General features: G+C 46.2%; 1 protein-coding gene across 3 annotated transcripts in view; it reads left to right on the top strand.

Moving 5' to 3' along the window:
* Nucleotides 1–4,187: 4,187 nt before the first annotated feature.
* Nucleotides 4,188–14,013, top strand: part of ENTREP2 (endosomal transmembrane epsin interactor 2) — a 424,923-nt gene continuing 415,097 nt past the window's right edge. For all 3 annotated transcript variants that reach the window (XM_057544109.1, XM_057544110.1, XM_057544111.1), the window contains exon 1: nucleotides 4,188–4,406. In XM_057544109.1, coding sequence (XP_057400092.1) covers nucleotides 4,188–4,406 — 219 coding nt within the window. The remainder of the gene's footprint in view (nucleotides 4,407–14,013) is intronic.

Genomic DNA, 14,013 nt, shown 5'->3' on the forward strand with positions numbered 1-14,013 from the left:
TAGAATGCTCCCCTACACTGTACACAAAAATAAACTCAAAATGGTTTAAAGATTTAAACATAAGACAAGACACCAGTAAACTCCTAGAAGAGAACATAGGCAAAACAGTCTCTGACATAAATCGCACCAATGTTTTCTTAGGTCTGTCTCCCAAGGCAATAGAAATAAAAGCAAAAATAAAGAAATGGGACCCAATCAAACTTATAAGCTTTTGCAGAGCAAAGGAAACCATAAACAAAATAAAGAGACAACCTACGGACTGGGAGAAAATATTTGCAAATGATACGACTGATAAGGGCTTAATTTCCAAAATATACAAACAGCTCATACAATTCAGTAATAAAAAACCAAACAACCCAATCAACAAATGGGCAGAAGACCTAAATAGACATTTTTCCAAAGAGGACATACAGATGGCCAACAGGCACATGAAAAGATGCTCCCCACTAATCATCACTAATTATTGGAGAAATACAAATCAAAACTACGAGGCACCACCTCACACTAGTCAGAATGGCCATCATTAAAAAGTCTACAAATAATAAATGCTGAAGAGGGTGTGGAGAAAAGGGAGCCCTCCTACACTGTTGGTGGGTACCACTATGGAAAACAGTATGGAGGTTCCTCAAAAAACTAAAAAGAGAGCTACCATATGATCCTGTAATCCCACTCCTGGGCAAATACCCAGACAAAACTACAATTCGAAAAGATACGTGCACCCTGATGTTCACAGCAGCACTGTTTACAATAACCAAGACATGGAAACAACCTAAATGTCCATTGACAGATGAATGGGTAAAGAAGATGTGGTGTATATATATATATATATATATATACACACATATATATATATATATATAATGGAATATTACTCAGCCATTAAAAAGGATAAAATAATGCCATTTGCAGCAACATGGATGGACCTAGAGATTATCATACTAAGAGAAGTCAGTCAGGAAGAGAAAGACAAATACCATGTAATATCACTTACACGTGGAATCTAAAATACGACACAAATCAACACATCTACGAAACAGAAACAAACTCACAGACATAGAGAACAGACTTGTGGTTGCCAAGGGGAAGGGGGTGGGGGAGGGATGAATTGGGAGTTTGGGATTAGCAGATGCAAACTATTATATATAGAATGGATAAATAACAAGGTCCCACTATATCGCACAGGAAACTATATTCAATATCCTGTGATAAACAATAATAGAAAAGAATATGAAAAAGAACATATACATATATATGTATAACTGAGTCACTTTGCTGTACAGGAAAAATTAACACAACATTGTAAATCAACTATATTTCAATCAAATCAAAAAAAAAAAAAGAACAATGGTCTGTTAGTCTAATCTGATTTAGGGAGTAGAAAAAGTTGCTATAAGGTGGTTCCAGGGGTCTCCAGGAATCTCCCATAACACTAGGACATGTATTACTACAGACTTTCATAAGAGAAAAACACTGAGGAGCAAAGAGGGCCAAGGATTTGCCAGCTCCTACCCTCCCTATTTTTCTCCCCCCCTTCCCCCCTCCCTCCTTCCTTTCTTTATGATTCACTTCTAGGAAATTGACTCACCTTAATTATTTATTGCATTTAATACGACAGAATTTTAAGATTTTCTAAAATACAGAATTGATTTTTAAAAAGAGCAAAGTGCTTTAAATTTCTAGATCAGTCTCTCCCTCAGCCCCCAAATCAAATTTCACCAAGGAGGTAGATCCCTATCCTAACCCACCTACACCAAAATCCCCTGCTGCGCTGCCTGGAGCTTTTACCATGTCATTTATAAATAGAAGGAATTGATTCACATATATTTTGGAAGCACGTCTAATACGTAAATGGGAGTTCACTGGAGGTTTCCAACACTTGGTGACTCTTCCCATGGTGTGTCAACTGGCGGCCCCCTATATTTTTAGTCCGTGTTTAATTCACCACTGACACCTGCCATACAGCTCTCAAATCCATCCAATTCTCCACCTTAATCCAAAACACTGTCACCTCTTGCCTACATGAAAGCAACAGCATCTCATCTCTCTACATTCCCTTGGGCATCCCTTAATCCATTTTCTATACTGTGGTCAGAAAGCTCTTTCCAAAGCTCCTTATCATCTGTTTTTTGGCACCGTGTAGAATTCTCTGTAACACTGAACCCATTCACAATTGGCCTTGGAGCAATTATCCATATGCTGCCGGTCTCCCCACCACACTGAAAGGCCTCTGAGTACAGGAAGCTGGTCTGCTTCTGCTCATCCTTACACCCTCAGTGTCTGGTACACGGCGGGTGTTTAACATATTTTTAAAATACTACATAATGTCAATAAACTCTACGTAACTTACTTATTTGTTATGCTTGTTATCTGTTTCTCACCTTGCCCCTGGAAGGCAGGGGCTTGGCTGTTCTGTTCACCCATGTTCTCTGAGAGCCTAAAAGGGGGCCCAGTGCTTAGAGGGCCCTTTGTGACCTTTTGTTGGAGGAATGCATAAATGAATGAATGAGTTGACTACAGTGAGAACCTAACTTCCTGGCAGTCCAGGATCTTGTTTGGTATAATTCCAAGCCCTTAAAAAGTGCTGGCCTGCACATTTCTAGATAGAGAACGTCTCCAGGAAATTTGAATTTGTACTCCAGTGCTCAGAACCATGCCAGTCAGAGGCTCAGTCCTGTTACAGGTAAGAACTGCAGGAGGAGCAGCTTTGGCCACAGGCCAGCGTTCTGAGGTCAGCCACTTCATCTGTGGAATTCCCACCCTTGTTCATCCTTGGGCCATCCACTTGAATTGGAAAATAAATCCCATCCCCGCTAAGGTGTTGGTTGATAAAGGCTTGAGCTACTGCCCCTTCAAGAGGAATTTGCATTTTAATAGAGGCTCATCAGCCCCAAAGGAATCAGTAACTCTTCTAAAGATGTAATTTCCAGCACAGCAACTGCAATATTTTGGGGCAAGACGCTGCAGTGTTGCCGATCCAGATCAACAGGGGGACTCCCTCAGTCCCGCCTTGAGGCTGTGTAAGACTAACCCACCATTTCCCACTATTATTACTGTGAACGTTGCCTTTTTGTGCCTAATCTCCTCAGGTCGCCTGACACTCGTGGGCCTCTCATGTCAACACAACCCTTTTCAACACTGGCAGTCTTCAAGTGGTCAAATCAACAGGGCCACAAAGTGAATTGTGACAAAACTTCCAAGCTTTCTTGGTACCCTAAGGAAGCCAACAGTCAGGTATTTAAAACCTAATACGGGCAAAAGGGAGTAGAAATGATTTCGTAGGTCCTTCATGATACTGTTCATTTAAATTCGTTTTGTGCAATTTGTTTTCAGCCCCAACTTTTTACTTGTATCAAAAGCCCTGCAAATGGAAGGTGGGCAAGAGACATCCGTTCGTGAGCTGGGAATATTCTAAATGCCGAGTCCTCCAGGGCCGAGTTCTCAGTGGTGCCTTGAGAAATTCTGGAACTGCAGAAATTCTGGATCTTGGAATTCCGCATTCGAGAGCGGCTCCTGCTCGCCACACCTGGGACCGAGCGCTCGGAAGTCACATCTTCCCGACCCCGGCCCCGCCACGCGCGCCCCTCCCCCGCCCCGGGCCTGCCCCAGGCTCGGCGGCGGCTCGCCCCCTGTGGCGCGGCCGGGCCACGGGCCCGGCTCCCAGGCCCCTTCCCCGCCGCTGGCCCGGGGCTCCGCCTGCCGCCCTCGCCCTTGAAGCGCCCGCGATCCCCGCTCCCCTCCGCGGCGAGAGGCGCGAGCGCCGAGGCCCAGCCGCTGGGACCACACCTGCGCCAGCCCGTTCCCGCCCCGCTCGGTCCCGGCTCGAGCTCCGGCCCCGGCCCCGACACCGCGCGCGGCGGCGGGGCTCGCGCCCGCGGACAGAGGCGGCGGCGGCGGCTCGCTCCCGCGCCTGAGCTGGGGAGCGCGCCGGGCGGGCGGGAGAGGGCGCAGCGCGGCGCGGCCGGCGGGCGGCCCTGCTGAGCGGCGGCGGCGGCATGGGCGCGGGCACCGGAGGGGGCTGCGGGTGCCCGGCTCCCCGCCCGGCCCGGCCCGCTCCCAGTGCGCTGCCGCCGCAGCCCCTGCGGCCCGCGGGGAGGCCAACCCCGCAGCCGGAGCAACTTGCCTCGGACCCTCGGTGAGGAGGGGCGGCGCGCGGGGCCGGACGGGAGCAGGCGAGGCGTGCGGGCGCGATGCCTCCGGCCGGCGGTCCGCGCGCGCCGCGCCCCGCCGCGCTGCCCCGCAGCCTGTCCCGCCTGCGCGAGTGCCCGGGCCGCTCCCGCATCGTGCTGGCGCTCGGGGCCACGCAGATGGCGCTCGGATGCCTCATCGTGGCCGTCAGCTTCGCCGCGCTGGCGCTCACCACCTCGGCCCGCGTCCGCCACTCCTGCCCCTTCTGGGCCGGCTTCTCGGTGAGTGTCGCACGGGGCTGCAGGCGGGGGCGAGCCTACCAACCCGCGGGCGCCAAGTTCGGGGCGCAAGCGCCCGGGCGAGCTGCCGCAGCCCGGGGTACGGTTCAAAACTCGGGCAGGGTAACTCCGGGGACCCGACTCACCGCTCGCCGCCCTGGGAGCGTGGCTTTCCCTTTCCTATCGCGCTGGTCCCGGAGTAACTTTTCTTCGAGGAAGCAGAAGCCAGGCGCCCGCGACCACCCGAGGGGCCTTCGGGTGAGGGTGGGCGGCGGGCGCGCTCCGGGGCGGGCGGCTGCGCCCTGGGGCCCCCTGCTTCCCGGTGGCCGGGGACCCGCCAGGCGGGCTGGGCGGCCCTGAGCGAGGCGGGAGCAGGGGTGCGAGCCTGGTGCCGGGCCGCGGCTCCGTGCGCCTGGCCTCCGCGGCGGCTCTGGCCGGACACTGGGGAGCAGGGCGCGTCGCGTCGGGTCGCTGGTCAGTCGAGGCGCCGGGAACCGGCCGGACCCGCTTTGGCCGCCCACCCGCTTGGCGTCCAGGACTTGGCGCGTCCCGCGTTTGGCGGGAACGCACCGGCGAGCTCAGCGGGCGGCGGGACTGGGCGAGCGAATGCTGGCGGCGTCGGGGGGCGTGTTTAGTGAGCTTCGTCGCCGCGAGGGTGACCGACTTTCAGGATTTTGACCCCCAAATTAGAGAATCCAGTGGCTGACAAACCTCCATAGGAGCAAAGCCACCAGGAATCCCATTAAAGGAAATGATTGTCTCCAAGAGTTAATTTTGGGGGGCATTTTTTGATTGAAGTCGTTTTTTCCTGTATTAGTAAAGAACGGACATATGGAAACGGTAAAAATCGATGCAGAGCAGATAGTCTTTATAAAGAGAGGCACTTGTTCTGCGAACTCTTGACATCTGTAACTACATTTGGTTTCTGGTGCTGGAGTACATCTTATAGGTTTAAACCGTAAACGCAGTGTGTTTAAGTTCCATCTTCAGAAATCCAAACCAAGCCTTTGTAACGAATGTTTGCTATTTGTTGTTGAGTTTGGAAATTTAAAAATTCTGTCCAGCTTCGCTTTTTGTTGTTGTTGTTCTTTTGTAATGGCCTTTGTTCTCTAAGTCTGATGCCCGGCTGGTAAAATGAGATCTGAGCAGAACTGACTCTGTGACACCCTGATCGATGCAGGTATGGTGGTTCATCCTAATGGGGGTATTAATTTTCAAAGCTTATTTCAGACCAGGGGTGAGTCTTGGAGAGCTGATTAAAACATCAGCCATGGCTGATTAGGCCATAGCTCGCAGTGTTCAAATCAAAGACAGGGTGTTGGAAGCAAGACCCAGAAGTCATGATTAAAACGGGCCCCTGTATATAGTCTTCCTACCTCTGTAGCTCAATTTTTAGCATGATTTAGTATGCATTGTTTCCATGTGGTCTGTCTAGTGGGCCCGAGTTTGTGTCTGCTGGAGCGGCCTACAGGTGGCAGACTGGTAAATGAGCTTCTCTTCCTGGCTTCTCCCTGGGCCTCTGCTTCTCCACCTAGTCCGGGCTATGTGGCTTTGGTACTTTTCAAAGGGCATGGAAAAAGAGCTGCCTTTTAATAATAAACTTAAAAGGGAAAACACTCGTCAAAAACGGTAGAAAAGCTGTTTATGTGAAAAATGTACGTTCACTGCATTTTAGTCTAAAGAGTTAAATAAATATGTAATCCATGGATTCAGTTTGGGTGATTGATGGTTATTCCTTTCCACAGCTATAACCTATTAGTCCTAACTTCCTGCGATTCAGAATAATTCCACACGTGTCTGCTGTGTGCAGACGTTTCTCTAGGCTCTGGGGACAACAGTGAACAACACTCTCTGCTTACGTTTTAGAGGTTGTAGATTCTGTTCTCCGTCCACCTCCCACTCCCCGCCTCTTTACACCCACTGTTTCACGGGCTAGTTTTCTTTCTTAAAACTGAATCTACCACATGCACCTTTACAATTCTTTCCAAACAGTATATACCATTTTTTACATATGACCTCTGCCCTTTGCAGACATGGTGGTTGGTTCCAGTGATGTTGGGACAGGTCTGCATGTTGGCGTGGCTTTTGGGGCTAACACTGGCCCCTTGCCATGAATGTGCCTGCCTGCCCGGACCTGGAAACCACTTTGCAAGGATAGTTTTCTTTTACGAATGGTGACTAAGATGGCCGGCTTTACACCAAAATCTGTTCTGCGTGGTTTAGGGCTGCCCTGTGTTTCCTCTGCATTTCCTGAAATAAGAGGTGTGGGCTCTTTAGCACTTTCTAGGTTGCTAGGCCTTCTCTGTGGTGTGTCCATGGTGAAGAACCATTGTAAAAATAATTCTCCTTTATTGAAGAAAAATCAATACCCAAGAAAACGGCTTACATTTATTGAGCACATACTGTGTGCCAGGCGTTAAGCTGAGTGTTTTTCGTGCTGTGATAGCACATTTCGTCTGTGGCCCCTGGCGCCCCTGCTCTTGCACAGTTCCCTGCACTTGTACTTGGACTGGACCTCTGAATGGCCTTAGCCAGTGGGATGCAGCAGAACTAAGGCTGTCTCCAGGGCTAGGCCTAAGCCCTGAGATGTCGTGGCAGCTTCTGCAGAGTCCACTGAGGTGAAGAGGGATTAAGGAACTTGCTGTATTAGTCACAGTTCTCCAGAGAAACAGAACCAATAAATACATATGAGCAAGCTGGAGACCCAGGAATGCTGCTGGTATAATTCAGTCCAAGTCCAAAGGCCCAGGAACTGGAGGGCCCATGGTGTAATTCCCAGCTTGGCCCCAAAGCCTGAGGACCAGGGGTGCTGATGGCCGAGGGCAGGAGCAGATGGATGTCCCAGCTCAGAGAGAGTGAATCTGCCCTTGTTCCTCCTTTTTGTCCTACTTAGGACCTCACTGGCTTGGATGAGGCCCATCTGCGTGGATAAAGGTGACCTTTACTCAGTCTGCTGATTCAGTGGTAATCTCTTCTAGAGGTACCCTCTCAGACACACCCCCAAATAATGTTTTCCTGTCCCCTTCGTCTAGTCAAGTGGATACATAAAACTAGCCTTCACACCTGCCCAAGGTCACACCTGGCCAATGTCAAGTTTGCACTTTTTTTTTTTTCAACATCTGTTTTGGAGTATAATTGCTTTACAATGTGTGTTAGTTTATGCTGTACAACAAAGTGAGTCAGCTGTATGTATACATATATCCCCATATCCCCTCCCTCTCGCGCCTCCCTCCCACCCTCCCTATCCCACCCCTCTGGGGGTTAAAAAGCACCGAGCTGATCGCCCTGAGGTGGATGGACCTAGAGTCTGTCATACAGAGTGAAGTAAGTCAGAAAGAGAAAAACAAATACCGTATGCTAACACATATATATGGAATCTAAAAAAAAAAATGGTTCTGATGAACCTAGGAGCAGGACAGCAATAAAGACGCAGGTTTGCACTTAGTTGCTCTGACTTGTGATGCCACAGCCCTAGCCATTAGACTTAATTGCCCCCCAGGCAGAGGCTGATGGGGGGTGGGGTGGTGGAATAGAGCAGGCTGTAAAGGGTCAAAGGTAAAGCCTCCACAGGGAGGACACACCTCTGTTTCTTAGGAAAAGCACAAAATATGTGTAGAAAGGTGATGGTTCAAGAGCACTTTGGGGAGGCATGAAATTAGGGAAATTGAGGAAGTCTGAGGATCGGGGACAGGGCTGGGGGCTCCTTGGCAAGGTTGGAAACGGGAAGGGGCGGCAGGTCTGGCTAGGGAGCAGCTGCTGTTTCAGTGACTTGAGAACCACTGCAAGTGGTGGTCCTGTTCTGGGTCCCTGCCATCCAGTTGGAAATTAGGGGTGGGCTAACTTCCCCAGGGATAAATGCTTGACCCATTTTGAGAGATGATGATCTATATGAACAGTTTAGAAGACTACCAGGGCTGTGTGTGTTTTTTTTTAAATGATCATCGAATTCAGTTTTTTTTTTAAGTGAACCTTATATCACAGAATAGAAACAGTTTAGTATATGTAATAAAAAATATTAAAAATGGAATTAAAGGGGAGGGGAAGGAAATCTACAGTGCTGCCTCTGGCACTAGTGGAGGTCTTGAGTAGGTATCCTTTGATAGAGCAGCCTCATTATTTTTCTTTGAAATTTTCTTCATGCCCAGGACATCAGCGACAAATAAGTACCCTGTGAATGATCCACATTGCCAGTTACACGTGTTGATAAAGACATAGCCAGACATAGCCGATAGGAGCAGTTTATGCACGTGTGTGTATGTATTTTTTTTCCTTTAAAAGCAACACTATACTCCAAAACAACAGATGCTTGTTGCAGTAACTGAAAACACAGAAGGGTATAAAGAAATTGACGACAGTGCCTTCTTCCATCCCAATTCTGTACCCACAGGTAACCGGCATTGATGGTGTTGTTTCATGTGACCTTTCCATACTTTCCTTTACAATCACAAAAATATATGGATTTATGTATATGTGTGGAATATGTTTCTTTCCTTTTAAATAATTTTTACAGGAGGTCATACCACAAACCTTACTCCGTGACTTCTTTTTTTTCTTTTATTTCGTGTATAATAAATATTCCCAGCCATAATTTATTATTCCTATTATTCCCATTATTTTTAATGACTGCATAAGGGTCCATAGTATGAATTTTTATAATTTATTCAGTTCTTCTCCTGCTGAGAATACTCTGTGTCAGTTCTGTGTCTCTATAAACAATGCTGCTTATCTAGCCTTAGAGGCCAGTGCTTGTTTTCTGAGCATAAATTCCCCAAAGTGGAATGGCTAGTCAGAGGGTATTCAAATTTGGAATTTCATTAGATATTGCCAGATTAATTCCACAAAAGGTTGCAGTCATCCCTGCCCACAGAAGCATGACACAAGGGTGCCCTTTTGCCACCCTCTTACCAGCCCAGGCTGTAAGCATTCCTTAACATTTTATTCCTCTGATGGAAGAAAAAAATATTTCATTGTTTTCACTTGATCTGACTTTCCATGGTTATTTCTCTCATATGTTGCAAATGTTTTCTTGCAGTTTTTCATTTCTCATGTGGCTTAATTTTTGGTGTCTTTTCCCATATATAAAATTTAAAAACTTTTTATGTAGTCAAATCTGTTAGTTTTCTCTTCTGCAGTGTGTGGGCTGTTTTCTTAGTTAAGATGGTTGTCATTACAGAGGTCACACAAACATTCCTTTACATTTCCTTCTAATGTTTTTATTTTATTTTTTACATTCAAATTTTAAATCATCCAGAATTTGTTTTGCATATGGTATGAAAAAAGGGCCTAACTTTATTTGCTTGCAGACAAAGTTCCTATGTACCTATGCTTCTGTTTTGGATTCTATTCAGTTTTACTCTCTTTTATTTTTTTTCATTGAGATGTAATTGACACAGAATATTATACTAGTTTCAAGCATACAACATAATGATCCGATACTTGTATGTATTGCAAAATGATCACCACAGTAAGTCTACTTGTGCAATAAGTCTACTTACATATTCATCACCATATATATCGTAGTTGACAAAATTCTTTTTTCTTGGGATGAGAACTTTTAGGATTTAGTCTCTTAGCAACTTCAAAATATGCAGTACAGGATTGTTGTTAACTATAGTCGCCATGCTGTACGTCACATCCCATGACAACTTTACTCTCTTCATTGTTTTAGGGTCAATACCGCATACTTTTTTTTTTTAATAAATTTATTCATTTTATTTTTATTCATTTTATTTTTGGTTGCGTTGTGTCTTCACTGTGCGCGGGCTTTCTCTAGTTGCGGTGAGCGGGGGCTACTCTTCGTTGTGGTGCATGGGCTTCTCACTGCAGTGGCTTCTCTTGTTGTGGAGCACAGGCTCTAGGCGCGTGGGCTTCAGTAGTTGTGGCACATGGGCTCAGTAATTGTGGCTCACGGGCTCTAGAGCGCAGGCTCAGTAGTTGTGGCACATGGGCTTAGTTGCTCCGCGGCATGTGGGATCTTCCTGGGCCAGGGATCGAACCCGTGTCTCCTGCATTGGCAGGCGGATTCTTAACCACTGTGCCACCAGGGAAGCCCAATACCGCATACTTTTGATTAAGGCAACATCCTGGTGAGTTTTGCTATTTGGTCAGGCAGGTCCCTCCATACTGTTTTCTTTTTCAAAAGTGCCTTGGCTCTTCTTCTGTATTAACTTTAAAATATCTGTGTTTATTACTCATAAATTAGTAGTTTCCAGTAATACCCTCTTAGGATTTTTTTTTTTTTAGTTAATTTATTTTATTTTTTGGCTGCATTGGGTCTCCGTTGTTGCACACGGGCTATCTCTAGTTGTGGCAAGCGGGGTGCACGGGCTTCTTATTGCGGTGGCTTCTCTTGTTGCGGAGCACAGGCTCTAGGAGCGCAGGCTCAGTAGTTGTGGCACACGGGCTCAGTAGTTGTGGCTTGTGGGCTCTAGAGCACAGGCTCAGTAGTTGTGGCGCATGGGCTTAGTTGCTCCACGGCATGTGGGATCTTCCTGGACCAGGGCTTGAACCCGTGTCCCCTGCATTAGCAGGCAGATGCTTAACCACTGCGCCACCAGGGAAGCCCAACCCTCTTAGGATTTGGATTGCAATTGCATTACACTGATGGATCAATTTTGGAAGTCCTGACAGTTTTATCATATGAAAACTTCCAATTCAGGAACATGGTTTGCGTCTTCATTTCTTTGTCCTTTGTCTTATACCTTTCAGAAAAATCTTTTATGGGGATGCGTTCATGGGGGCAGATTTTCAGTCTCCCCTAAACTGCTTTTGAAAAGTAAACCAGTTTATAAGATCATCCTAGAAAAAGCTGAGTGAGGACAGGTCGATGAAAGATGGGAGATGCCCACAGGTCAGGACAGAGACGGTGTAGCCAGTCCACCAGCAGCAGCCGGAGCTGCAGATGAACAGCAGGGGAGGCGGGGCGTGGGTGGTGGGCAGTGAACGGGAGCTGTTGACAGGCTGTGGGAACCAAAATCACCACGAGTTACTTAACCGGCAAAGTGGGTGGGCGCCGGAGAGGTGCTCTGGGGCTTCTGGTTGTGGGTGAGAACAGTAGCCGTGCAGGGACGTGGAGCACAAGCCTGGGAGCATCCGAGAATTGCACAGTGAGTCTTTCCTCCTAGAAGGTCAGAGCCTTACCCTGAGCAGAATGACTGGAAACCTAAACCAAATTGAGCAGGACGGGAATGCAGACGGCAAGGCAGGGGAGGTTCCGACGGTGCAGGTCAGGGGAAAGAGATCTCAGAAGCTGCTCCAGCAGCAAAAGAGAAGACCCCGAGCAGAGAGTGTGGTCTTGGAAATTAAGGACTTCAGGGGTCTAGAGCTGGAGCAAAGGGCCAGGGTGGGAGTGAGCTTTATGAGGGTTCTGGGTTTAACTCTGAGAAACAAATAAGTGGATACATAGAGATCTCACACTTGAGTTCTTTACAGGTCCACAGAGCCCGGCTGGGAAAGCTGTCCTAGCCCATCCCCTCTTCTTTAGGAGCTTTCTCTTCTCGCATCAGGAAAAACCACCTCATTCATACATGGGGAACAAAAAATAGAACATTAGGTAACTTTATGCAAAATTGATTCAAAGGAAAATGATGAAAATGAACATAATGGTGCTACAGAAAATGAGAGCACACCAGAAAAATCATAAACTAATATTTCAAGATAAGCTAAAATGGAAAACAATTTGAAAGAGTAATATCCAGCAGAAATTTAGAAACGACAAAGGATATGGCTAGATAACAGAAAATTATGAAATGAGAACAGATTGATGTCAGGAAAGAATTAGGAAAAAATGAATTTTAGGAAGGAAGACTAAATTGTGTCCAGAAGGAACACAAGAGCAAATGGTTTCCATAGACAGCACAGAAGTAAAAATACAGGGTGAAAAGGAGAAAAATGAAAACAATAGCCAATAAAGAAAGGGATAGAGTGAATTAGAAGGTATAGGAGACAGGCAAAAGAGACCTGAGATATATATATACAATTAGAGTGTCTAAGACAGGAAGAATAAAGCAATGGAATAAAATAAATATTTAGAACTATAATGCAAGAAAACTTACCTAAAAATAAAAGAAGACTTGAAAATGTCTACCATGTAACTGGGGGGGAAAAATCAGTGCAGAATAATCAACATTGAGATATATCCCTGTAATATAATGAATGTTAAAGATAAGGAAAAAATCCTTTGGGCATCCAGATAAAAAGTCCTAGTCATTTGTATTGTGCATTGGAATTCTCATAGCCAAATAAATTCTTTGCTAGAAAAGGTGAAGCAATATTTTAAAAAGTAAATTTTGGGGGGAAAAAGTTGAAATTTCCAACTTGTAGAAAAGTTATAGAACAGAACTGAGAACTCCTGTGCTGTATCCCTTCAGTTAAGTTCCCTGATGTAACCGTTTTACTGTATTTGCCCCATGGCTGGCACTTGTGTACCCTGTCTCTCTTCCTCAGTGGGGAAAAAAAAATCCATTGTCATTAGTTTTTTTTCTTGACCTTTTTGGGAGCAGGCTGCAGAGGTGATGCCCCATCACCCCTAATAATTTCAGAGTGTATCACCCCCACTCGAGGATACTGTTCTGTATTACCAGCACAAACTCCTCCAGACTAGGAAATCAACATTGAAAGAATACTGTCACCCTATTCATAGACTCCACTGCAATTTCACCAACTGTCCAAATAGTGTTCCTGTCCCCTTTCTGGCCCAGGATCCTATCCAGGAATATGCGTGTCTCATTTCTCTTTGTTCTCTTCAGTCTTCCTTTGTGTTTTGTGTTTTCCATGGTCTTAAAGAGTATAAGCCTTATTATTCTATAGGATGACCCTGAACCTGGGTCCATCCGGTTTATCCTCATGGCCACACTCGGGTTATGCGTTCTTGGAAATGAATGAAAAGCAGAATGGAGATGCAAGATGTTCTTTCAATTCCTTCTGTCTTCTGTATTCTCTGATGAGCAGTCCATGGTAATTTAAATTGTTGCTCCCATGTGAGTTGACTGACTTTTTCTCCTTTCATCTCCATTCTGCTGTTAAACTCACCCAGTGAATTTTTTACTTTGGTTATTCTGTTTTTCAGTTTTTTTTTTTAAATATAATTGTGTATATTTGTGCTAAATCAGCTTATATTGGATTTTTTTTAAAATTTAATTTTATTTATTTATTTATTTATGGCTGTGTTGGGTCTTCGTTTCTGTGCGAGGGCTTTCTCTAGTTGTGGCAAGCGGGGGCCACTCTTCATTGCGGTGCGCAGGCCTCTCACTATCGCGGCCTCTCTTGTTGCGGAGCACAGGCTCCAGACGCGCAGGCTCAGTAGTTGTGGTTCACAGGCCTAGTTGCTCCGCGGCATGTGGGATCTTCCCAGACCAGGGCTCGAACCCGTGTCCCCTGCATTGGCAGGCAGATTCTCAACCACTGCGCCACCAGGGAAGCCCTGTTTTTCAATTTTAAAACTTTCCATGGGTTTCCTTTCATATCAACTCATGTTTTTTTTTTTTTTTTTTTCAACTCGTTTTTTTTTTTCTTTCAGTTTTTGTAGCTTTTCATTCATTCCCAAAACATTCGCTCTTACTTACTGGAACATTTTTATCATCACTGCTTTAAAGTCTTTGATCATTCCAAG

The sequence above is a fragment of the Balaenoptera acutorostrata genome, chromosome 3, assembly GCF_949987535.1.
Source record: "Balaenoptera acutorostrata chromosome 3, mBalAcu1.1, whole genome shotgun sequence".
NCBI classification, from domain to species: domain Eukaryota; kingdom Metazoa; phylum Chordata; class Mammalia; order Artiodactyla; family Balaenopteridae; genus Balaenoptera; species Balaenoptera acutorostrata.